The sequence below is a fragment of the Hyaloscypha bicolor genome (genome assembly GCF_002865645.1).
Source record: "Hyaloscypha bicolor E unplaced genomic scaffold K444scaffold_165, whole genome shotgun sequence".
Lineage (NCBI taxonomy): Eukaryota > Fungi > Ascomycota > Leotiomycetes > Helotiales > Hyaloscyphaceae > Hyaloscypha > Hyaloscypha bicolor.
The window spans coordinates 570,227-594,189 of NW_020194667.1; the positions used below are offsets into that span (position 1 = coordinate 570,227).

At 43.2% G+C, this 23,963-nt stretch overlaps 7 protein-coding genes across 7 annotated transcripts; 4 read left to right on the top strand and 3 right to left on the bottom strand.

Moving 5' to 3' along the window:
- Positions 1-1,494: 1,494 nt before the first annotated feature.
- K444DRAFT_191019 (uncharacterized protein) lies at positions 1,495-1,919 on the top strand. Its single transcript, XM_024870919.1, has one exon. It carries the CDS (start codon positions 1,540-1,542, stop codon positions 1,780-1,782), a length of 243 nt encoding a protein of 80 aa, XP_024729677.1. The 5' UTR covers positions 1,495-1,539; the 3' UTR covers positions 1,783-1,919.
- A 1,539-nt stretch (positions 1,920-3,458) lies between these two features.
- Positions 3,459-4,665, bottom strand: K444DRAFT_619482 (glutathione S-transferase). The gene is made up of 2 exons (XM_024881523.1): positions 4,575-4,665; positions 3,459-4,526 (listed from the first exon to the last, which is right to left on the bottom strand). Exons 1-2 carry the CDS (start codon positions 4,641-4,643, stop codon positions 3,882-3,884), a joined length of 714 nt encoding a protein of 237 aa, XP_024729678.1. The 5' UTR covers positions 4,644-4,665; the 3' UTR covers positions 3,459-3,881.
- Positions 4,666-4,975: 310 nt separating this feature from the next.
- Positions 4,976-6,595, top strand: K444DRAFT_619485 (D-isomer-specific 2-hydroxyacid dehydrogenase-like protein). The gene is made up of 4 exons (XM_024881524.1): positions 4,976-5,551; positions 5,606-5,624; positions 5,675-6,280; positions 6,328-6,595. The coding sequence occupies exons 1-4, from the start codon at positions 5,224-5,226 to the stop codon at positions 6,455-6,457; spliced, it is 1,083 nt and encodes a 360-aa protein (XP_024729679.1). The 5' UTR covers positions 4,976-5,223; the 3' UTR covers positions 6,458-6,595.
- Positions 6,596-7,193: 598 nt separating this feature from the next.
- Positions 7,194-9,102, top strand: K444DRAFT_619487 (FAD/NAD(P)-binding domain-containing protein). Its single transcript, XM_024881525.1, has 8 exons — positions 7,194-7,357; positions 7,411-7,536; positions 7,582-7,662; positions 7,722-7,912; positions 7,965-8,026; positions 8,077-8,155; positions 8,216-8,596; positions 8,652-9,102. Exons 2-8 carry the CDS (start codon positions 7,426-7,428, stop codon positions 8,716-8,718), a joined length of 972 nt encoding a protein of 323 aa, XP_024729680.1. The 5' UTR covers positions 7,194-7,357; positions 7,411-7,425; the 3' UTR covers positions 8,719-9,102.
- Positions 9,103-9,251: 149 nt separating this feature from the next.
- Positions 9,252-10,601, top strand: K444DRAFT_572247 (glycosyltransferase family 71 protein; the record flags this gene model as incomplete). The annotated part of the gene is made up of 1 exon (XM_024877351.1): positions 9,252-10,601. A coding segment is annotated over exon 1 (1,050 nt), but the record flags the coding sequence as incomplete, so codon positions are not given.
- Positions 10,602-12,804: 2,203 nt separating this feature from the next.
- On the bottom strand, positions 12,805-14,341 carry K444DRAFT_543023 (uncharacterized protein; the record flags this gene model as incomplete). Its single annotated transcript, XM_024875931.1, has 3 exons — positions 12,805-13,875; positions 13,941-14,072; positions 14,153-14,341. The coding sequence occupies 3 exons, from the start codon at positions 14,339-14,341 to the stop codon at positions 12,805-12,807; spliced, it is 1,392 nt and encodes a 463-aa protein (XP_024729682.1).
- A 7,768-nt stretch (positions 14,342-22,109) lies between these two features.
- K444DRAFT_191215 (uncharacterized protein) lies at positions 22,110-23,779 on the bottom strand. Its single transcript, XM_024870921.1, has 3 exons — positions 23,611-23,779; positions 23,401-23,566; positions 22,110-23,258 (listed from the first exon to the last, which is right to left on the bottom strand). Exons 1-3 carry the CDS (start codon positions 23,672-23,674, stop codon positions 22,181-22,183), a joined length of 1,308 nt encoding a protein of 435 aa, XP_024729683.1. The 5' UTR covers positions 23,675-23,779; the 3' UTR covers positions 22,110-22,180.
- Between the last annotated feature and the right edge of the window lie 184 nt (positions 23,780-23,963).

Sequence of the window (23,963 nt, forward strand, 5' to 3'; positions counted from 1 at the left end):
TATAATTAGAAAAAGGGTTCCTATAATCCTATTATATACTAGTAAATTATTTAATTTACGAAATACCTAGATATAAGATTTATAAGAGTAAAACAACTTCTTTTTTAGTATATTAAGTAATAGATAAAGTAATAATATATAAGGGCTTTAATAGCTTACTAAAGTCTTTAAACTAGCCATATAACCTTCTTCTCCTTATATAAAGCGCCTTTTAATTATTAATAGCTATTTAAGCTATATAAATATAATATTTATTAATAAATATTAGAACCTTTATATTATACTTCTTATTTTACTTCCTTACTTAATATATTGATTTTAACCTTTAGATATAATACTTTTTGGTCTTTTATTCTTTATATACTCAAAGAAACTTAATAAATAGCAAGAATAAAGCCTTGGCTACTCGTTAATAAAGAAGAAATAATTCCTAAAGCTATTTTATCTAGCCTGGAATAGTACCTTTACTATAGAGAATATTTAGAAGGTATTTGCAAAGCCTGGTATTTAGCCATATAATCCTATTCTTGTTTTAAAGATTATTTACTATCTAATTATTTTCCCAGAGGCCATTTAACCTATACCTTTATTAATTTAATAATTAAAGACTCTATAATCTGCGAAATCGATTCGATACTTCCAAGCTAACTTTCGCAAAAATCCGTCCCAAGCAAAGCTTGAGAAGCTCTTTAGAGCTAATAAAGAGCTAGCTATATAAGCCGTACTTGATAGATATATAAAAGAAGGGTTACTTGAGGTATTAAAGGACAAAAAAAAGAGTAAGGCTTATGGGAAGCAGCTAAATATCTTGGAAGAGAAGTATATGAAGCTAATACTCTTCTCTATAAATAATATTTGATGTATACAGGAGCTTTTTACTAAAAAAGAGGTATTTGCGAAATCTGAACGGATACGAATTAATACTAAAAAGGCTGCCAAAGCTCTTAAAAAGCAAAAGAACGAAGCTGAGAAGGCAGAGAAGGCTCTATAAGTAGTAGTAAGGGGGGAGAATATTAATAAAGTGAGAATTAAGGAGAAGGCTAAATTACAAGCTCAAAAAGAGAAGAAAGCTAAGCAAAAGAAGGTTCCAAAGGCTCTTCTAGTAAGAATTAAGACTCCTGCGAAACCTAGAAAAGTACTAGTTCTCAAAAAGAAGGTTATTTCCTTTATTAATAGTAATATTAATAGGGGGGTCCTAGAAACACCGGTAAAACAGAGCTCCTGGGGGCGTACGATAAAACTACGGGTGATTTTTGAGAAGGGGTCTAATTAATTTGGGATATTATTTATTAGCTATTAATCTATCTCTATTTTTGATTTCAAGCTAATTGGTCTTGTGGTTAATTAATAATTTAATTTAGAAGTAGGTGAGAGTGAGGAAAAAAGTTGGTGGGGGCGCGTGCATTTAAGCGGGGCGTGCATTTAAGCGGGAGCTCGAGTACGTTTTATTTAAAACAAACCTTCGGACTTCAACTGCAACCGATTCTAACACTCCTTGTAGGAAGATCATCCACAGAATCAACGGTCCGAAAGCTCGAGATGCTGCATGCAAAAGCAGACGAGTGGGCCAAGAAATACACTTCGGTCTTCGCCACCGCCAAATACGAAGTCATCTGCTTTATCTACAAAGGAGATAGGAGGCATATTAGAGCCAAGACGAGAGCAGTAGACCTGGGACCGACGAATGGCGTCGAGAGGGTTATTCAGCCCAAAACATACCCCAGATACCTCGGAATTATCCTAGATTTAGAATCCAACGATATAAAGTATACAGATATATAAAGGGGAGAGGTAGTAAGTAGATCTATGCCCAAGGCTTTATTACGAGCTTATTCTGTGATGAAAGACCATCTTGCGCTTGGGCGGTGAGTAGGAAGGATATAGATATATAATTAACATAGCTGTGGACCTGTGTTTATATATACCGCAGCAACACTTCTCTTCTGACCGCCCGTGCTTTATGCTCAATGATATGTGGAACTGATGTGAATATTAAGTGGTCCTCGATATTATTGTATCAAATTAACCTCGAGAATTTATGCAACAAAAGCTTAACACAGATTCACCCTTGACTTCCAAGAAGTCTCTCAATATACCAGAAACCTTGGAACATTGAAGCGATGTGCAACAAAACGCTCGAGTTCCATGATTCACCACCTCCTTGTTCGAAATGCTGCCGTCAAAACAGGCATGAGGCACTGGCCTCTCCTAACCATCGTTCTGGACAGCGGATCGATTTTTTTCTTTCTCATCTAGTTATCAGCCTTAACAGTAGAGAGAAAAGTGTAAAACTTAGACGTCCCTCCAATCTTCTTGCGAGGTACACTCCAATTCCTCCACTCCCTCGGCTGGATGCAGAAGCCTTCTTTTGATGAAGGATCTCGAGTCTCATCGCCGTCCCATCTGATTACTATATACCCTGACCTCATGTTGAACAAAGTTAGCTGACCAATGCGTATGTCCAAAAACACAAACATTCCCCATCCCGCGCCCGTTCATTCCCTCTCCCCATAAAATATCAACCTGCGCCTAAGACCAATATTGCCCAACACCATCCCGATCCGGCTTCGATGTAGGAATTATACACGGTACATAATGCGTTATGACGATAAGCACCCTCTCGGGATCTTTTTCCACTATACGAATTCTCCCAATCTCAAGTTTAAGCCAGTCCAAGTCCTTTCTATGACGAGCGTTGCGTTAAGTCGTCTCCGTGTTTTTCCCGACTATAGCACTATCAAAGCTCGCAACATTATGTTTAATATGATCCTCGCGGTGATGAGACCAGAGCGTACACCCCAAAATCGACGGCAACAACGACCTCAAAGGCTGTCTCGTGCCAGACCGCAACATTTCCACGAGAGATGGGGTAAAGCAGACTGGGACGTCGCGCGTCCATGAATAGACCACCCTGCTATAAATATGCGTCTTATTGTTCAGAATGCTGGCAAAGATAGCAGGGCATGATTTCATGGCTGATGGGTACAATGTTTGAGGACTGCTATTACGCGATTGAACTTCTGGCACATGCGCGCAGGAAGTCGAAGTAGCCCCGAAAGTTGGGGGCGAGCGGTACTAGGTGTCTTTCTGGCGGATTGTGGACCCTGTATCCGGCGAGGAGGGGGCAGCCGACGCCGAGGGAGCTTGGCGATGTCGGATATGTTGTAGGGGCCGTCGTGCTCGTAGAGGTCGGAGGCTACTTGGAAGCGGATCTTCCGCTTGATGGATGTCGTGGCAGACATGATTAATACTTATATTTTGCAGGTATAGCGGACAGCGATGAGTGATGTGAGAAGAAAATGAGATGTACTGTACTAATTTGAAGGATTTTCCCCGAGAGTGCTCTCAATTAACAAAAGTCTCGAAATTTCTTTGTCTCCATCACGAGGCCACCGCTGTGGCCCACCGATTACGAGCAATTGGGATAGGGTAGTTGGAACCAGACGAAAAATGTTGGGGAAGAAATGGTTATTGCAGAGCTCAGGAATGCCAGAGAGAGACAAAGTCTTCTGAACCCGGCTAAAGCAATCGTTTACTCGCAATAACGCTCGATGCATTCAAATATACAGATTGAATAAGAAAATAAGTCCAACGAGTATTGGAAATGTCAAATTCGGACAATTGAAAATGCAGTAGCGATTGACGGAAATTGTACCGGCTGAACTCAACTCGAGAAGGGATACTCCCTACTACTATATTCCTCTCCTGTCTCGCCTTGCCCATTTCTATAACATCTCTCCATCGCTCACGACCATGGCATCTTCTTCTGCTGGAACAAGAACTTAAAAATTTAGGTGTGGGTATTATTGCTTGCTGAGGAGGTAAAGTAGGGATGGACCCAAATGTCAATGTCGAGAGGACTGTTGGCCGGAATCATCCTCTTAAAACAGCGTAAGATCATATCCGTTACCTTTCTCCAACCCCCTCTTCCAAGCTGGCCGCTCCCAAACTCTCTGCCTCCAAGCCGAAATCTTAGGATGATCCTTCTCTAAGTCTGCCCACTTCCTCATATGTATGTAGTCGATTGGAAAACTCAACATGATATCCGCTCTCCCAAACTCCTTGCCATTGAACCACTCGTTATCGCTCAATTCGCCCTCCAAGAACGCCATGCTCTTCTTGAACTCACCTGTCGTGAAGTTCTTCTGTATGCCTTTGCGGAAAGCTCGTGCGATATACACGAGCGGCCATGGGGTGTGTTTCGCAGCCAGATCAAACATCAGCTCGACTGTTGTCAATGGGCCCAAACTGGCGCCCGCATAGGAGTTCAAGATTTCATCCTTGACCCAATCGCTTGGCGCGTGCTTGCCAGTCGTATCGTAGGTCTTGAGGATGTATGCGGAGATGGCGCTGCGTTCGATGATGGTTCGACCGTCTGCCGCGACGAAGACAGGAGACTTTCCAAGCTGTTGGACATCGAGAAGTTCAGGTGGCGCACGATGGCCTTGATCTCGTTTGTAGAGGACCAGATTGTATTCGACATCGACCTCTTCGAGGAGCCAGACAATGCTTTGTGATTGCGAGTCCTGTGAGAAGAATTAACTGCTGCGACGGGAACGGGTGGGGCAGCGAACAGAGAGGTGGTGAAGGGTTGGCAGTCCTGCCTTCGGAGCAGCTTCTGGAGTAGCTTCCTTGGCCGACATGGTGCTCGATTTGCGGAGTGAAGTGAAGTGCCGCAGAATGCGATTGAGGGTTGCGATGGTGAAGGCTGGAGGAAACGACGTCTCCTCATTCCTGCAGACCTCACATGCTGGTAACCTGGTATTCGCCCACCATTCGGTGGATGGTCGTTACGAACGTGCCTCCCCTTCCCCAGACACCACGCTACTGTGGGCTTAGCTCATGTAACATCATTTCTCCCATCCAAAATTTCCTCATTTCCTCTCTTCAAAGCCGTTTGAGAATGGGTTTCGTGATATTTCCAAAGTTGGACGGGGAAATTTCCCTTTTATGGAAGAACTTAAAAGGCAAGGATGGCTGCATATGCAAGATCGCTGGGCAAGCCGTTAGCCGGAGAGAACCTCAACCTCTCATCTCAGCCATTGAACGCCTCTCGTGGTCGCGTGAGAGGGACAGACAGCAAGTGAACTGCCTGTAGAAAAGCTCTTCGTTCCCCTTCTCGAGCACATTTGGTCTTGAGTACTCATCGTTTTCCACTTCAACTGAGCTCTTCTGCATCTCGAGATACTCACCGCTCCTGTACTTAAGTCACTTCGTACCACCATGGCATCCACTTCGGGCTCTAAACCGATCGTCCTCCACATTGGCGATCCTGTCAAGTGGAACACAGCATTCTACGACATATTCTCGAAAGATTTCACCGTCCTTCGTCCTTCGTTAGAAGAACGTCAACGAGATGCATTCATGAAAGGGCTGAAGGAAGGAAAGTGGGGCAACTTCTCTGCGATATTTCGTCCCTTTTGGAATACAGGGGGTGAGATGGGTCGTTGGGACAAAGAAATGATCCCATTGATCCCCAAATCGTGCAAGATCTTTGCCTCTGCTGGCGCTGGCTTCGATTGGGCTGATGTTGATATTTTGGCCGAGAGAGGTACCTTCTTGTCCCCAAATCTTCCAGATGCAAAGCTGACACAGATTTCGCTAGGGATTGTGTACTGCAACAGGTGCCACCTAACATCTTGGATTGGTTCTATCCATTTCTAACATCGTCCAGCGCATTAGCTTCCACCGAAGCCGTTGCGGACTTCGCAATCTTCCTCATCTTGGCGACATTCCGCAACCTCAATTGGTGCACGACCGCTGCTCGCTCATCAGCAACAGACTTCACGTATTGTCATCAGAACACCGCAGCCCTCTCTCACAATCCTCGTGGCAATAACCTCGGTGTTATCGGACTCGGCAACATCGGGTTTGAAATCGCGCGGAAAGCTTACCTGGCATTTGGAATGAAAATCAAGTACTTCGATGTTATTCGCAAATCCAAATCCAAAGAGGCTGAGATCGAAGCGGAATTCTTCACGGACGTTGACGCTATGCTTGCGATTAGCGATTGTGTGGTTCTTGCAACACCTGCTAGCCCAGATGGCAGGAAGCTCATAACCAAGGAACGACTCTCAAAGATGAAGAAGGGGAGTAGGTTTGTGAATATTGCTCGAGGTGTCCTCGTTGATGAGGAGGCTTTGGCTGATGCAGTTGAGGATGGGACTCTGGTTGGTGTGGGCTTAGATGTCCATGAGAACGAGCCGAAGGTCAGCGAAAGGTTGAAGAGGTTGAGGGAGGTTAACCTCACAGCACACAATGCTGGAGGTACTCTGGAAACGTAAGTACGTAAATCCCATACCAGGACTTGATTACTGATTGTCGCAGTCACATTGGATTCGAGGAGCTGGCAATGAGAAACATCGACGCCGTGCTCAAAGGCAAAGAACCGCTGACACCAGTCAACAAGCACTTGATCATCGTCCCTGCAAGCAAAATTGGCAAAGTCAAACTTTGAACCCGGAACCTTGACTTCAACTAATTGGCTTTGTAGAGTTAAAGTAGATATGATTCGTGCCTCAAAAGCTCATTTGAATGCATTCAGTTATTTCCATGCAACGATTTACGAATCAAGCATGAATTACGTAATGACCAGATATGGCCTCTCCTCCCTGATCCACGTGAAGGAGCTAACTTCAACAATTGACAAAATTGATCACGTATCAGTTCGCGTCTCACCCAACTAGCCAGATACATGTAAGACGGGGGAGGCGAATTTGGGATATTCCGCAGCCACAGCGAATCAAGCGTTTTTCAGCGGCCGACAGCAGTCTCTTTTCCAAACGAAAACAGCTCGTATTCAAATCCATCTCTCAATTTCGTCGGGTTTCATTCTTTTCATTCTTTTCATTCTTTTCATTTCATTCTCCTTCTCCTTCTTCCTTCTTTAGCAGATTTCCAATGGCGAAAATAGAATTAGACATCATCGTTGTCGGGGCTGGCATTGCTGGCCTGGCGGCCGCGGTTTCTCTTAGTCGTGCAGGGCACAATGTTACTGTGAACTTGTACATTCGAGTTCCGAAAGATCGAAATCCTGATCCGTTTCTAGGTATTGGAGAAGTCAAAATTCAAGCTCGAAGCTGGGTTTATGATTGCCATTGGCCCAACCGGCGTCAGTGTATTGAGTTCGTTAGGTGAGGACTGAGAATCTTGCATTGAGAGCAGAATATCATCATTAACCAATACTTTCTTGATAGGATTCGACTTTGCCAGAGGGAGGCCTTCGCATACTAATTTTGTGGGTGTTGCCTAGATGGCAATGGAGGTGTTGGGGTACTGATTGCGAGAGTAGGTTGCAACGTATGACGGCCAGACTTTGGAATGCAACCACCATGTCGATGTTCGGTCTCAATCAAAGGTATGACCTCGCATGACAGATATAATATCCAGACTGATTCAGTTACCTCACAGAATTCCAGTGGAGCAATGACATTCTATCGTCCAGATCTCCACAGCGAACTTTTGAGATTATGTATGTTACAATCTAGTGAATACAAGTCACCCAAACTTCTCCTTGGATCTGAGGTTGCGACTGTGGTAGGTCCTCCCTTCCGTACCAGGGACATACTTTAAAGTGTACAGGATATCAACAACGCGACCGTTGTTCTCACAAATGGATCGTCTATTTCTGGCGACTTAGTTATCGGAGCTGACGGAGAACGGGTAAGCACCCTCCTTCAGCCCGTCTTGGATCTTCCATTGAAAGCTAATCGTGAAAGCAGTCACTCGTGAAAGCAGCATTCAAAGAACTAGATACATTACGCCCAGCACCATATCGCATTTTCCGCGCCATCGTACCAACGGAAACTTTGGTCGATAATAAGAGGCAGTGGCCTGTGCTGTCTTTGACAACCTCGAAGTTTGCTATTTTCCGGAAAGGGACAAGGATTTTGAGCTGGTTTGAGGGAAGGGAGTAAGTTCTCGCTTCGAAGGAGCTTCAGAGGGGTCAGAGCTGATGGAAACAGTGGTTTCCTGCAAGACCTGGAAGCGGGTTATAATATCTCTCTTGATGAAGATCAGGGCCCAGGTGAGTTTACACTTCCTTCAGTCACATTTATATCCATTAACAAGAAGCAGAAACAGATCCAGTGAAAGTTAAGCAAAAGATGCTCCACACCTTCTCGGACTACCATCCCAGTATACTTGCTGCTCTGCGGTTTGTTGTTCTTCTCCTTCGATTTCCGCAACTGAATGCCATACTGACAAACTCAAACAGAAAAGCAGAGCGAGTCTCCGACTGGCCAGTCTACTACTCTACTCCCCTCGCACACCTACACAAAGGGCGCGCTGTCCTCATCGGCGACGCTGCGCACTCTATGCTGCCCACTACCGGCCAGGGCGGCACGCAATCTCTAGAAGACATATGCGCACTTGCGATTTTCCTGCATAGTGATAGTTTGAAAGGGAAAAGAGAGAGACAGGTGGAGGAGAGGTTGGCAATGTTTGAGGAATTGAGAAAGGAGAGGATGGCGATTGTGCAGGCGGGTAGTGGGATAATGTTTGGTGATGAGGAGAGGTTGGAGAAAACGAAATGGGGACAGGTGCTTAAAAGGGCGGGAATTAGAGATGGGGAAGGGCATTTGAGGTTTTTGTATCAGTGAGTGGATTTTGTTTTCCTTGAAAGGGGGAGGATGGAAGGCTAATTGGAGTAGGTATGATATTTTTGAAGAGAGTCGGAAGGCGTTGGAGGAAGGGATGCGGGCCAAGGCTCGTCTATAGTGTTACGTTGAGCTGGATCAAGGACAACAGCATCCAAATGATCAATCATTGATCTCGCGAGAATACATGGATCCAGTGATGGGGGTTCATCCAACCATTTTGCTAGCCCTGGAGCCAAGTCCCGTCGTCCGATGCTCCCCGGATTCTGTGCCACGTTAGGCTGCGGCTCTCACGAAGTAGCGCACGCTATGGAAAGCTTCGCCTCGGTCTACAATTTCTTGTCCCGAAGAAGCGCTTAAGTTTACGGAGTATTTATGCTTGTTGTTTCATTGGAGAAACTCTAAACTATTTCCAGCTGGCTACACCTCGGATCGCAAGGTCGCCACGCGTCTCGCTGGCGTGGGGTATCCACTGAAACGACGACCCGTCAAAGCGACGACGTACCTATAATAATCTACTTATTGTTCATAACCTTTTCAATTCTCTCTATTTGAGATCCCTCTCAAGCCAAACGATGGCAAAGCTGTAAAATTTCACTCAATTCTTTGAAAATGCAACTTCAATCTCATTTTGTCACGACCCAGCGCTCCCGAATCTATTTGCCCCTTTCAATTTTCGTTATATTTGGAATTACATTCAGTTATTACCATACATTTAATTCTATTCCAGGATTGATTCCCAAGTTCAAGGCCCTCTCCTTATGGTCTTCCAAACCTTCGAAGTTCTGGTCTTCATTCGCTCCACTGCTAGCAGCTGCTGCGCCAAAATGCTCTCCGCCAGAACGTCCTCCACGAAACGCAGTTGCACAAAATCGATTCTATGATAGTCACTGGAAACTTCGATCAGGGGAATCATGGTTGATAGATGAATTCTCGTTTCCGAACCTATTGAACATGAACGACTCGGACCTTGAGTCTATGCACGACTCTCATTCGCTGTTCGTAGACCTTCTGACCATCAAAGCGCCCAACCTCGAATATGAAAAGGGAACCAAAGGCATTGTGACCTCAGCAGGAGGCTCCTATTTCCCTGTCCTGATCATAAGCATCCTCATGCTCCGACGAAGCGGCTCCACCCTGCCGATCGAAGTCTTCCTCACCACACCCTCCGAATACGAGCCCCTCTGCGACTCCGCCCTGCCATCCCTAAATGCAAAATGCATCATTCTCTCAGACCTCCTCATCGACACTCCACATACTTTTACCATCAAAACCTACCAGCTGAAAATCTTCGCCATGCTCTTCTCCTCCTTCGAAGATCTCCTATTCCTCGACGCAGATAACTTCCCTATCTATCCACCTGAAGACCTATTCCTTACCGAACCATTTACAACACATCATCTGGTCCTCTGGCCCGATTACTGGACTTCCACTGCCTCCCCTTACTTCTCTACTATTACGGGCCTCGATCCCGCTATCATCCGCACACGGCCAACGATCGAAGCAGGGCAGATCCTCGTCTCGAAGAAACACCATACAAAGACACTCCTCCTCGCTGCGTATTATAACGTATATAGCGAGTATTTCTACCGCATAATCTCACAGGGTGGGCCGGGGGAAGGGGATAAAGATACGTTCGCCCCTGCCGCACTGGTGCTAAATAGCACATTCTACACGGTTGAGTCTCCACCTATGAACCTTGGTATCCGGGCGGCTGGCGGCTCGGCTGTGGTTCAATATGATCCCTCCAACGCAAGGCCATTCTTCATCCACGCCTCCTGGTGGCCGAAACTCAACGCCCTCAAAAAGATCGAGACAGCGAGAAAATGGGGCAGTGAAGAGAAGAGCAGGGAAATGTTCGGCATGGATGTCGAGAGGGTGGTTTGGGGACAGATGGTGCAGGTTGCTTGTAATAGCTGGGAGTTTGGGGATTGGGGAGGCGGGAATAAGAGTCTTACGGGGGTGTGTGAGCAGTCGAGGAAGTGTTTTAGGGATGTTTTTGGGGTGGGGTGGGAGGATGAGGGTGTCGGTGAAGAGAGGGAGGAGGGGTTTTACGGCGGTGGGGGGCTTACTTGAGCTGTGAACTCTGCCACTCGGCCGAATTCAGGGTATTGAAAATCCCAAGGATGCAAGGCCCCCTTTTCTTGGAACCCTCGCTTAACACCGAAATTCTCGATGAATGAGTGTGGCATTCAGCATCAATAAAAGGGTTCTCGGCAGTCTAGGATGCTTGAGCTGTGCGCCTAACCGATGGCGATCAGGCTCAAACAAAAATACTTGTGGTACCCAATCAAGCGACATGTAGAGGATCTATGGATCCAAGTTAAAGCGTGGACGCTGCGTGCTATGCCTCTAGTGTTAGAGGGTCAAAGGGATATTAGAGGGTTGTATCAGGGGCACTCTCGAGGAATAGTTAAAATAACGGCTTCTTTGTTATTGGATCCAACGTCGGACGGTGTTGTACTCCAGAATCAACTGAATGAAAGAGTCCACTCAAAGTCCGCATCGCTCTTTTCAGTCAATATTTTGAAGGAATAAAGCAAAGCCTCGAGTTATCTCAAACATCCCGACTCACGACAGAGGTTTGCTCTTGATTTGCAGAAGTCAGCTAATTCTGAAGTGACGTTTCCTGTCACTTCCCTTTTCCACGACGGATGCATTCGGAATCCCTGTGGTCTTCCAATTCATGGGAAAGGGCAAGGCTTCCAGATCGTCTACTTCACTAATCAGAATTTCCTCTGTGACCACCGCTGTGATTTGTAAAACAATTTTTTCCCTTCTGTATTTTGGATATGGACTTCGAACGAAACTCTAGAGCTTCCCGCCCAAATGGGATTCGATCCAATGCTCCTTCCCCTGAGTCGAAGAAGGAAGAGGAGGATACGCAGCACTACTTTCAAGCCTCTTCGGTTGGCTAAAATTGCAGTGCACTTCTTGTTGATTGGTCGCACGCATACGGAGCTTGATTGGATTGTTGGGCACCAAATGCACTGCAATTTTAGCGTAGAAGAGGAGGAGAAGTATGCACATCTCAGACGAAATGTGGGGGTGGAGAGCCAATATGAGGTTTGAGGTTGAACAGAAAGATATCGTTTTGATAACGAAGAGACTTGATATCTAAGAGTGTACAAGCATGAATATTGGGACACCTCACAGGATCCCGCAAAAAGATTATTTATCTATCTCCAGCAGGACTCTCTCCATCTACGTTAAAATTGCAGTGCATCTGGAATTCTTCAGATTCGTGGTGGCTTTTTTAGTCCCCTTCGTCTGCGCTTTACCCACTTTCCCCAACTTCCTCCTGAATTACGGAGAATGATCTGGGCAAACGCAGCAGGCTATATGGCGAACGGACCCCGCATAATCCAAGTCCAGCTCGAATTCGACGCAGCAATGGGTTCATTGCCCCACGATACCAAGTCACTTCACCCGACAGTCCATAATCGACTACCACCCGAGCATCCATGAATGCGAACCAATAATCTTGCAACCTAACCACCGTCGTTTCCCCAATACGCTTCGATTCGCCAACATGCAAACTCGATCCTCGGTGGACCATCGTCGTGTGCTTGAACTTCGCAATCCACAAATTGACGAGGGAATCATCGATTTTAACATAGATAGAGATATCATACTCATGGATATCAGCACGTTGCTGAATCTAAACTACGCCCATGTCGCCCGCGGACACTTGGCGACTGGCTCCGGCTTGGGTGGTTTTCATCGTTTCCGGCATTCGGCTACGATCCTCGAGAATAACAACATCCACGAAATACAGAATCTCTTGAGACGGAGTAATGGTGGCCTCCCGGGTACCGTCGATATACTTCAAGTGGCCGACCTGCCTAATTCGATTGCAAATCGCGAAGACGCTGAAAAATACCTCGAGCGCCAGAATTGGCGCGATCTTCTGCTAGGTTAGGGGGAGTAGTTCGATGCTTTCTTCCGAGGAAATCTGCAACAATATCCTAATTGCTGAGACTCAATCTCCACTTCCAAGACACCTTCAATGTGCCAGAGCATATGGGAGATTCAGGCGATATGCAACAAATCCCAATCGCTAGCCTGGCAGTCTCTACTTCAAGGTTCTACTAGAGCACCTGGGCACAACTGGCCAATCGCTGCTGTTCTCACCCACATTTCTTGGTTTCCCCATTCGATTCTTCACTCCGAACACCATTTGGAGCTGTTGAGAAATGGGTTTTCATCATCTCCATCTCACAAAAATGTCGACTATCTCATCTTCTCTCCCTACTTTACTTGAGTTTATCACGAAATACCACCCAAATTCCTGACTAGCTTTGGCAGCATCATTTGGGTATACCCGTAGTCTTTGGCCGGACTGAAGTTGTGGCACCAATTCTGGAGGGCCGTCCCACTTCAACACACTGCACTCTGGTGTTACGCGAGATAGGTGGAAGCTGCTGAAGCCGTCGATAAAGTCCCAAAGTTCAGGTGCCAAATTCCAGTGGCTCACGAGACCATATCCCACATACAGCCTGGAAGGTTCTGGTCCCAACGTGGAACTTCCGAGGGAAACAAGTGCCTCGCCTCTATCGTCTTCCTCTGTGACGAAACCACCTTCTTCACGTCTTGTATAGATGCAGCAAACTTCAGTGAGGATGGTCAGCGCAACAGATTGCAAATCTCGAGAACTTGCCTTTCCCAAGCCGAGAACTTCCTTTCTGGCTAGAGCGTTAAGATCCATCAGGGTATAATCGCCGTCGTGGACCTCGACAAAACTGTCTGCTTGAGAAATAGCAGTCAGTGTTGCTCGCAAGGCCTCTGTCGCTTCTCTTTTGTCGTCCTCTGGCTCGCCCGTTAACAGCTCGGAGATGTGTACGATGGCGGCAGTAGCATTGATCGAAAATCTAAGGTTTTGGACTGGCGAGCCCCCTAGCAAGCCGGACAGCTGCTTGTTGAGTGGCCTGAACAACTCCTTGGGATCTAAGACAAACTCCCCGTGTTCCTGGGGGCAGTAGAATCCCGGGCCCACGAATGAAATCGGTCCTTCCTGCAGCACGATCCGCTCTATCTGAGAGAAGAGATCCTGAAACGCTTGACTCCCTGGACGAACACCACAGGGTTCGTCATCAACATCCACATGGATGTAAACGTACACTGGATAGCCTGCAAGTCGGGATATCTGTTGCAAAAGTGGTATTTGCGATGCATGCTGGACCACCAGCCGGATAATACCTCCTCTTCTTCCGAGGATGCGAGCAATGTTCGCGGTCCGCTCGACTTGTGAAGGGGACACGGGTACACCATATATAACCTTTACAGCTGTCAGCAAATCTTCGGAATTCTCTCATTATTCATTCTTCTGGGGCATGTCCTCACATTTACTTGCTTTCCCTCCTTCTGATATTCCAAGAGAAGAGGCAAGAGATTTTCCGCTTCCGAGAGGTTGGTCACGAAGACCCGTGCTTGTTCTGGATCATCGCCAATCTGGAGACGGGCGATTTCTGCTGTCTGCTTGCCATCAGTATACCGCGAGCTTTGATATTCGCTTTCTCAAGCGTCCTAGATGGATTTGGAACGTCTTGTCCTACCTTGTGGACATTGACAAGTGGAACAAAATCGAATCCGAGATCTTTCACAGCATCGGACATGCGCTGGCAGTTCCGCCTTACGGCAGCGATATCGATCACAGCGGCAGGGAGTGGTATGTCTTTCAAGGTCTTCCCCATGAATTGTTGCACCAACGAGGCTTTGGATGGGAGTGGGTAGTTTGATGACATGGCTGCCTAGTGGGGATTGCTAGTGGATACTTTCCTTGCGTTCTCCTTTAGCCAGTTTTTGCTCATTCATGTCATCGATTTCTTGGCTGTAACACCGCACAAGCTTCCGTCACATTTGAAAAGTGGTCAAGAAGTGTTGGGAGGTCGCTTTGAGGAGGTTGGAAGCAGACCAGCTACGGGTTGATTTAGCGACGCTACGGCATCTATTATTTTTTTTGGAAAATCAAAATTGATGAATCGCGATTTTTTTTTTGGCCGCATTTATATGGAAAACACACCTAATTATGGCCAAATAAACAAATCCCATATATCATAGTCAAATGCCCTAATAATATTACTCTGTCCTCGCTAATTTGAACTGCCCCCGATTTCCCCTACGTTTTGATGGCCTATTCCCCGGCCTATAATCACCATCCCCTGGTAATTCCTTCTCTCCATTATCAAGATCTGAATTATCACCGTCATTACTTAATATAATCACCTCCCGCTTCCTCTTTAATATAGACTTCAGAGGACGTTAAGTGGGTAGAGCGGGAGCAGGAGCGAACACTGGTAAAAACGTCAGATCTACTAGTATATTTAAATCTATTAACTTACTAGGTATAGAAGCAGGATCAGGAGTAGGATCAGGAGCAGGAGAAACCGTAATTCTAGCTTCTAGCATAGGCATATCGTCGTCCGAATTAAGGTCGTCCGAATCAAGGTCGTCACCTGACCCATTCCCATTCTCTACAGGAGAAACCTTCTCCCATATAGCTTCGATTTATTAATTAGGAGTCGAAGCAGGTAAAGAAGATACCATAGATATAGCCGTAGATATAGATATCGCATTAGGGATAATATCAGGAGATCCCCCTAAAGAAGGGGTATAATTTAGTAAAGGCATCTCCCCATCCCTCCTTTTATACTCATCCTGAATCTCGTTATCTCTTTCCTAAATTTTATTAATATCTTAATCAAATACAAGATAAATATGCTTTGGTATACTCTTATTTAATTGGCTAAAATGAGATAATAAGCCGTTAATATCTTTTTCAGCTTTATATATAAGATTAGTTACATAATTAATTCTCTTGTTTTTGTCCTTTAGCCAAACCTAATTATATTAGTACTAATTTTATTAGGATACCAATAAATACTAGCTTACTTTACTTGCAAAAGAGACTCCATTTGCGTATTCTAAGATCGTAATCCATTAATTAAGCTCCCAGTCTTCAAGTAACGGAATTGACGATAAAAAAGCCTTGGCTAAATATATAGCGAATTCCTTATATGCCAGTTTTTGACTATAGTAAAAAACAATATTAGTAAAGTGGTATTTCTATAAGTAAGCTTTACGTACGTATTAAACTGTTCTATGCTCTATAGCTCAATTTGAATAATTTGAGCCTCCCGGTACTCTTCCAAACTAAGGAACTTCTTTATAGTTAAAGCAGGTATACTCCTCCCAGTAAAGCTACTCTCGATCTCTTCTATTTCATATATACGTAGTATAATAGAAACAAGGACCTTATATCATTTTTCGATAATAGGAATGGGAGAAATCGTCGATTTACCCTTACTAAAGGCCTTTATACGTGCCCCCTGGCCGAGAGTAAGAGATCCAAAGGCTTTACCCCTTTTCTGGGCCGAACCTAATAAAATTAGTAAATAATATATTAATATCAGGAGTTAAATAGACAGATACATACTTTCGCCCTAAGCTTCCTAATGGAAATTACTACGTAATCGCTCTAAACGTTCGAGCTTAGCCTGCTGCCTCCTCTTACGTGCTTCTGCCTCAAGGATCTCCTCTAAGAGATCTATACCCGGGGAATAGTAAAAAGGATAGGAATCAGCTAAGATATTAATCCCTTAATCTCTTAATAATTGGGCGGTAGTATTTTAAAGTTGGGTTTGACTAGAAAATGGTATACTATCTAATATAATAATCGGTATAGGAGTAATAGGAGCCGGAGAAGGAACAGTAGGGTTAATCGTACCATATAGTAAACACTTTACTATAGAGGGGGGGTATAGTGCCTCCCGTATAAAACAAGAGTTCTATAGATTAATATTATCCATTATAAATATTTGGGGATAAAAGAATAAGGATTTGATTTATAATCAAATATTAGAAGGAGAGTATAGCTAATAAATCTAGTAGTTTAGTAAATGGTAGTATAAAGACAATTAGCAGGATAGAACTATAATATATTAATATTATTTTAATCCTTTAGCCTATACCCCTATAACTTTTTCCCTCAATAATTTATATACTAGGGACCTATTTCGAAGATTATTAATAGTGGCATATTACCAATATATAAAAAGGAATAAATACAAGAACTATAAGGGATACCCCTTAGTATAAATTAAAATTAGATTTATTTTATTTATCCCTAGTATTATTATTATTTAAAACATGGTTTCCTATACTAGGGGCTATAGAATATTTAGTAAGGGGTTATAGGAATTAAAGAGAGAAAATTAAATTCTATATATAAAGAGACATTTTCATTAAATATATCTTATAATTACTTTAAAAGTTCTCAAGAACTATTAATTCAATAAAGCTAGTATTAACGGAGAATTTGATCTATACTATAAAGTCCTTACTACTAAAACGATAAGTTAATAATATAATTATAGGGGATATGAAAAATAAAGGGGCAAGGGTCGATTTTTTGAGAAGGTAAATCATATAACCTTTTGACATTAAACCACCTATAACTATATGAATTTGACTTATTAAACAGACTACTATTAACTTCTATATTTAATTACTTTAGCAAATATTAATGTTTTTAGCTAGTTCTTTCTTTGGGATATATATTAATATATCCCCGTTTAGCTTCTCTATTACCGGGTAAACCGTCTAATATTTACTAGAGGAATTTCTAGATTATCCTCCTCCTCCGCTTCAGGCTCAGATATATATCCATTATCCATAAACTACCTATACTCTTGACCATTTATAACCCAATTACCATTTGCCCTATTAAAAGTAATACCATCTATAGTAAATCCAGTATCCTCTGTATTATTTTCAATCTCCGCTTCGTTATCAGAGCCAATATAGATAAGATCTTTATCTCTATAGCTAGTATCTCTCCCTTTATTAACAAACTAAATACCATCTTAATTATTATAATCCTTTAGCCTTGCCTCTTCTAGTCCCATAGCTACCTCTGGTAATGAATTCTAATCATATATACCCTTGGGTATTAATAAAAGCCCTAGCTTTAGACGAGTATTCTTCGTATTAATCAGGTAGTCGGTAATCAATTCCCTTAAATATATATAGGCACTCAGGTAGTTCAGATCTCCATTCGAGTCACATATAGACTCCATAATTAGGAGAATAAAGCCGGTATCCTTAAGCTCTTGCTTATACTACTTAAGTATAACCTCCGGTAAATATATATCTTTATTATAGCTAGTATATCCTTTATATAGCTCGTTTAGTTTATTAATATTAATAGGAATTCTATAGTCCCTAACCCCCATTTGCTCTGAAAACATATAGTTCTGGAAGGATTAACCAGAAATAATATATAGACGATTAGGCTATTTCCTAATTAAATAGATATTCCATATCCAAACAAACTCCTCAGTTTACTCTTGTATAATAGGCAAATAGACAAAAAGCATAGCTATATAATCGGGGAGAAGCTTACAAGAGTAAAGCCTTTGAGAGTATAGTTACTTAAAAAATATCTTCTATTTATTTAGTATGCCCTATATAATATTAGCTAATTAAATAAGTCTATATGGGATTAGTATAGATAAATTACCTTTGTAATTTGTCCCTACTATACCTCAATACGTTAATTAGCCGTACTAGTCCCGAACTAATAGAGATCTGAGAACTAATATGGATTAATACCCCTTATCTGGCACATTGCTTTATAGAGGATATAATAGGTATCTGCAACTATAGGCGTTTCGCACCCTCTATCCGATCGAATATAGAGTGGAATAACCTCTATTTCGTCTACCAAGTCAAGGTATTAAACTAGGATAGTAACCTAGAAGGTGGCATAAGTAAGTACATATTAGTATGATATTAATCAGGCCAAAGGAGAATATGGTATAGAGATTCAGGGGTTTTATTACCTAAATTAAGTGCAATTCAAATAACTAGTTCTCTGTAATACTACAGAATTATATAGCCGGGATTACGACTAAGTAAATATATTAGTATAATATTAATCAGGCCAAAGGAGAATATAATATAGAGATTCAGGGGTTTTATCGCCTAAATTAAGTACAATTCAAACAACTAGTTCTCTGCAATACTACAGAATTATATAGCCGGGATCACAACTAAGTAAATATTAGCATTTTCGAGGGGATATATCCGTACCGAATTAGGAAATACTACTACTTACAGTATAGCCATTTGAGATTCTAATATAAATCCAAAGTACAAACCGTAAGTAGACATTAATACCGGCATATATCTCAATCCCACAAAATCATAGCTAAGCAAACGGATTAGTAGTTATTAAAATAATGATTTTTGAAGTTAAGTATATACTGTACTTACCTTACAATAGCCATTAATGGACCAAACAAAGTTCGGCCCATAAATATTATATTCCCCCCTAGCTGCCTTCATCTCTTCCCAGCAATATTATATGCTTTCTGGATCAAGTTCCTATATTACAGAAGCTATTCTATTCCTAGAAAACTTCTGGCCATCCCCTAGAAAGTTGAGATAAGTATATAGAAGCCGGCAGCCATAACTTCTAGTATTGCCTTATAGGCCTTTATCGATTATATATTACTTGAGAATATGGCGCAATTGCTCCTTTTCTAGCTCAACGTACGAATTAAGCATTCGACGTCAAAGGCCCATAGCTCGGCAAGCATATTGTAATAGTCGTAAATTAGGAATATTGTATCCTAAGCTCCGGAGTTTAGCAAGTATATTGGCATCAGTCGTATGGATATCACAAAAGAACCAGGCGATAAGAGCCTTCACCTGAGGAGAAGGCTCAAATATCGAATGCTGGGAAGGCGCTTTCCAATCGGAAAGCCTATTACGTAAAGTTCTAGGGGAAATATCGACGTTAAAGTCGTGCTTTAACCTCTCCACAATCTCGTCATGTAATAATTATTGCCCAATTAAACAAAGGATATGGGCTTAATAGCAGTCGATATTAATCCTTAAACGAGGCATTATGAAGAGATTAATAATAAAAGATTAAGGAATTAAAGATAATAATAAAGGAACAGAAATATAAAAGAAGTATGCCAGTGGCCTAGTAGTTACAAGGGGGCATGTCACGTGCATTTTATTGATTTTCCCACCCTATTGCATTCCCACCATGGAATGCGATAAAACACCATATAGATCGACTGTTTTAATTATATTCTACCATAGGAATTACTTAGATTATTAATAATCTCACATTTTTAAAATATCGCAATTTTGATTTTGCGAAAAAAATAATAGATGCCGTAGCGTCCTTAAAGGAGCCCGTACCAGCTGATCTCGGCGAGACAGCCATTCAGGAGGCCGCTTTCCAGCCCACCCTTGGTCCCTGCAGTACATTCCACAATCAAACATTCATGTTCATTCGGGTTCAAAGTTTTGGAGACCCAGGTCTACGAAGCGGCAGAATTACTGAAAGGTTATCTACTGTTCGACCGACAATACTCCATACAGCATGCAGCGAGCAGAAGAAGAAATTTGAGGTGTGGACTCTTCGAATAATCCCAGAAGATCTTGGCGCAGGGACCAATAGATCCTAGAGTGCAATATACCATCCGTACGAACGTCTGTTGTTTCGCGGCAATCCTCACCTCACTTTGCGGGTACGTTGTAAGGGTTTAGCTTGGCCCTAAGCGAAGCGCTAGGCTTGGACGATTATTTAAGGAACCCTGAAATCTACGGAAAGCCGTAAGGATCAGAAGACCAAGCGATTTTCGAATCTGGTTTTCGACCTTCAATGTCTGATTTGTGGCACGTGCGCACCCCACCAAAAATCACAAATACCTATACACGACGCCTATATATTATGCCCCCTCTCTCTGTGCCTCTATTATTACTTCAAATATTTCCTCTCTTTGATTCTTCTCGCTCTTTTTATAAGTATAAGGGTAAGAGAGGGGAGAAGGGGGGGAGGGGGAGGGCAGGGCAAGGGGATCTTACTAAAAATTTACGTTACAAAGCACTAAATTTTTAGTACCTATAGCCTATAATTTAGTGATTGTGGCCCTAAAATTTAGCGATAAGTAGCCTATAATTATAGGGCTTCCTTTTCCTCGCGAGTCGCATGCCTTAAAGCTCGCTCTTCGATTTTCGCTTTTCGCTTTCCACTTTTCAACTTTCACTTTTCACTTTTCACTTTTCACTCGCCCTCCATCTCCTCCTCCTCCCCCCCCCACCCCCATCCCCATCTACCCCTCTCTTACCCCTCTCTCGTATATATATATAAATAAGAATTAAAAAGAGAGTAATATTTTAAGTAGTAATAATAAGTAGAGGCACAGGAAGAGAGGGCATAATATGTAGGCGGTTTTTGGTTGGGTGCGCACGTGCCACAAATCAGACATTGAAGGTCGAAAACCAGATTCGAAAATCGCTTGGTCTTCTGATCCTTATCGCTTTCCGTAGAAATCGTAGCTTCTTAGAAATCAAGTCCTCTAGACCCTACCTCTCCTCCAGCCAATTCAATCGACCGGGTATCAACGCCAAGCCACCGGCACGTGACACATCGCCGCTTTACTCGCCTCGCTTCACCTCAACCTCACCCATCCTCACTAGCCTTCTTATGCATACTCTACCGCCTCACCTCTACTCACCCGTCTTGCCTGGGATATGCTTATCCCCGGTCGCGCCGCTATCGAGAGCATTAACTCTTAGCAAGAAGAATTTAGGGGAACTAGAATAGGCTCCCGGGGGGGGGGGCATAATAGGCCCCTAGTACTAAGATAAACTCCTAAACTCATAATCCTAGTATTATATATGAATACTATTATAGAGGTAGACTTAGAATTCTATCTTATAATATACCCCTAATTTTACTCTCTATCGCGATTCTTGCCCTTAAGTCTTCTTCCCTTAAGCCAAGTGCCGCCCACCAACAGTCAACTTCGCCAGCGTTTCCAGACTCGCAATCCAGACTCGTAATAACAACAAACACACTGTCTCGATTTTCGGTGCTCTAGGTTTACAATCAGGGAGCATAGCAGCATACCAATCTCAGTAGCTCCCAGACCGTCGACCATAATTTTGAACTTGGGAGAGAGTATCATTGAGCCACATTGTAACTAGAACACCGAACAGAACACTGATCTCATTCCTGTTTCAGTCAACCTATCCGCAAGGTAATAGGCTTACAATCGCTGCTGGTTTGGTTTATTATTCAGGAACCAGTGGCCGGAATCGCTGATTCGTTACTACAGTGTTCAACGCTCACGTCGGCCATCCGTGCGGATTTGTGTTACTAACTACCTTTTTTTTTTGTTGATTTTTTGAATAGTGCAAACTGAATTAACACTTACCAAGGTTGCGCTGCCTTCTATAGGCTTGCTGAGGGTTTATATCGCCCTTGGACCACTTTGGGAAAGAGGTAGCCGAGGAGAAAAATCACATAATGAAGTTTTAGTAAGATTTTGAGGAGGATCCTTAACGATCTTGGGATTTTGGTGGGTTTCTCCCTGCCGACTTTATCGCTAACAATTTCTACTAAAAGGCGTGAATGAATAACTTAAGAATAACTCGAAAGCTGTCGCACCCTTATCTTAGGTATAGTTGTATAAAATGGCATTTTATGTTTCCTTGTACAATAGGTTCGAATCTTATTCAAGGTTGGCAGCAATAGAAAACTAGTACAATACAATTATCTAAGTAAAACGATAACAGGACCCGTAAGCTACAAGCATCTGGCCAACGACCACAAATCCTCCTATCGTAGGTACAGCAAAAATCAACATAAAAATCAACGACCCAATGAAAAAATGAATTAAATCTGTCCTACCAAGTCCTGCGTCAAAATCGCAATTAAGCCAACCCCAGAATGACATACCCCAAACTCCCACAACACCACCAGAAACCAACCAGGTCATCGTCCATGTCTCCTGCGCTAATGTAGCCGACTGTGGCTTGAATCCTGAAAGGCCACCAATGATAGCCAAGGGAATTAGACTAATAATACAAGCAGCGTACAACGCCGAACCTATATGCTCTGCCTTTGACCCAAGTGACTCAAAATGCACATCGTCTTGATTGGTGGCGGGATAGGTAGATGCAGCATATACTTTGACGTGATAATTCGGCAGTTTCGCTAGGCTTACCACTGTCCTCTCGATCCTTGGGGAATCCGGCACAAAGACTATAGCCTCATTTTGCATCGCGACTTTTGGCTCATGGATATTTTTTTCTGTCCACATCCCTCGGCGCCACTCTGTTGGCGCTTGCTCGATATGCGGTTGAAGTCTCCTTTGTGCTCTGATTTCTGTTGTGTGCAGTTCTCTGGGTTCTCCATTGGTTCTTTCTGTTATGGTAGATCTTTTGCTAGAAGAAATCGAATCCGAACCTTGTCCTCCAGTCTCGCCCCTCACCGAGAAGCAGAAATCCAACTTGGGCGGTTCTAATTCGGCCAACGCGTTTGGATTTGGCTGGGATATTGATTCCATGGCGGAAGATTGAATGTCTAAACGTTGAGATATGGACATCTTGAAGCGAATATTCAGACCCTTCTCTAGAATTTTGTCTTCGGAATTGTAGATATCTGTCTCGTTATTCTCTTCCTGGTCCATTTCGAAGCAAACAGGATCCCTTATCCAAAAGAAGTGAGTGTTTTCACAACGAAATAGATTCGGCTTATCTTCGTCAAATTCCCTCAAACGGCCAACAAGGCCCTCTAGGTGGCATCCAGGTCTTTTTTTGGCCTCATCAGAAATTGAAGAGGCTACGAGATACCTATAAGATATTGGGTCAGCTCTACCGTTACAGGTTACGAGGAGCAAAAGAGAATCATCACACTTGTCCCAAAAGCTTATTATGTTAATAACGCTACCAGCTATGCGTACGTGGACATAATCTGGAGACAATTCCAACTTACATTGCAGGATATGAAGGTACCATTATACTTCCTAGAAGATTTACCACAGACATGACAGCATATGGAGCGACTGTTAGGCCGAAGGCCGCAAAGCCGTAGCGATCGATCTGATCGCCTCGAGAACGATATAATGTGATTGATGTGAAGAGTGATTGTCCTCCCGAGACTAGGATCTTAATCAAATTGTAATTGCTGGAGATAGTTAATTACTCAGCTGGATTATCGTTGAATTCGAATTGAGCATCCTCGGGCACAACTGCGAAAGAATAGCCATGAGGAAGTTTGTGCGATCCGTGAATGTGACGGCCAAAAGTCTTTATTGTTTCGATCCAAGGATCTCTGAAAACTCGTACGAATACTCGATTTTTCGGGCCTATTATTCATTTAACACAAACCTTATATATAAAGATGTCGAAATTACCTATACTCTCGACGCTATTTGTTGTAACAAAGTTCGAGATATCTTGGCCTTTATCATGTTGTCTTTCATCTAACTGCCATCGACTTCCTCCTCTGCGCTCGGGGATAAATCCTATTCAATTGTCAAAACTCGGGCTTTGAAG

What these genes read in the sequence shown, in the direction of transcription:
- K444DRAFT_191019 (XM_024870919.1), top strand. Translation starts at nt 1,540, where the DNA reads ATGCTGCATGCAAAAGCAGACGAGTGGGCCAAGAAATACACTTCGGTC.
- K444DRAFT_619482 (XM_024881523.1), bottom strand. Translation starts at nt 4,643, where the DNA reads ATGTCGGCCAAGGAAGCTACTCCAGAAGCTGCTCCGAAGGCAGGACTG. An exon ending in CAACCCTTCACCACCTCTCT is followed by an intron (nt 4,527 to 4,574) that starts GTTCGCTGCCCC and finishes TTCTTCTCACAG; the next exon opens with GACTCGCAATCACAAAGCAT.
- K444DRAFT_619485 (XM_024881524.1), top strand. Translation starts at nt 5,224, where the DNA reads ATGGCATCCACTTCGGGCTCTAAACCGATCGTCCTCCACATTGGCGAT. An exon ending in GCTGGAGGTACTCTGGAAAC is followed by an intron (nt 6,281 to 6,327) that starts GTAAGTACGTAA and finishes TGATTGTCGCAG; the next exon opens with TCACATTGGATTCGAGGAGC.
- K444DRAFT_619487 (XM_024881525.1), top strand. Translation starts at nt 7,426, where the DNA reads ATGACATTCTATCGTCCAGATCTCCACAGCGAACTTTTGAGATTATGT. An exon ending in TCGGAGCTGACGGAGAACGG is followed by an intron (nt 7,663 to 7,721) that starts GTAAGCACCCTC and finishes TCGTGAAAGCAG; the next exon opens with TCACTCGTGAAAGCAGCATT. An exon ending in AGTATACTTGCTGCTCTGCG is followed by an intron (nt 8,156 to 8,215) that starts GTTTGTTGTTCT and finishes AAACTCAAACAG; the next exon opens with AAAAGCAGAGCGAGTCTCCG.
- K444DRAFT_191215 (XM_024870921.1), bottom strand. Translation starts at nt 23,674, where the DNA reads ATGGCTATTCTTTCGCAGTTGTGCCCGAGGATGCTCAATTCGAATTCA. An exon ending in TTCAACGATAATCCAGCTGA is followed by an intron (nt 23,567 to 23,610) that starts GTAATTAACTAT and finishes TTAAGATCCTAG; the next exon opens with TCTCGGGAGGACAATCACTC. An exon ending in GTACCTTCATATCCTGCAAT is followed by an intron (nt 23,259 to 23,400) that starts GTAAGTTGGAAT and finishes AATATCTTATAG; the next exon opens with GTATCTCGTAGCCTCTTCAA.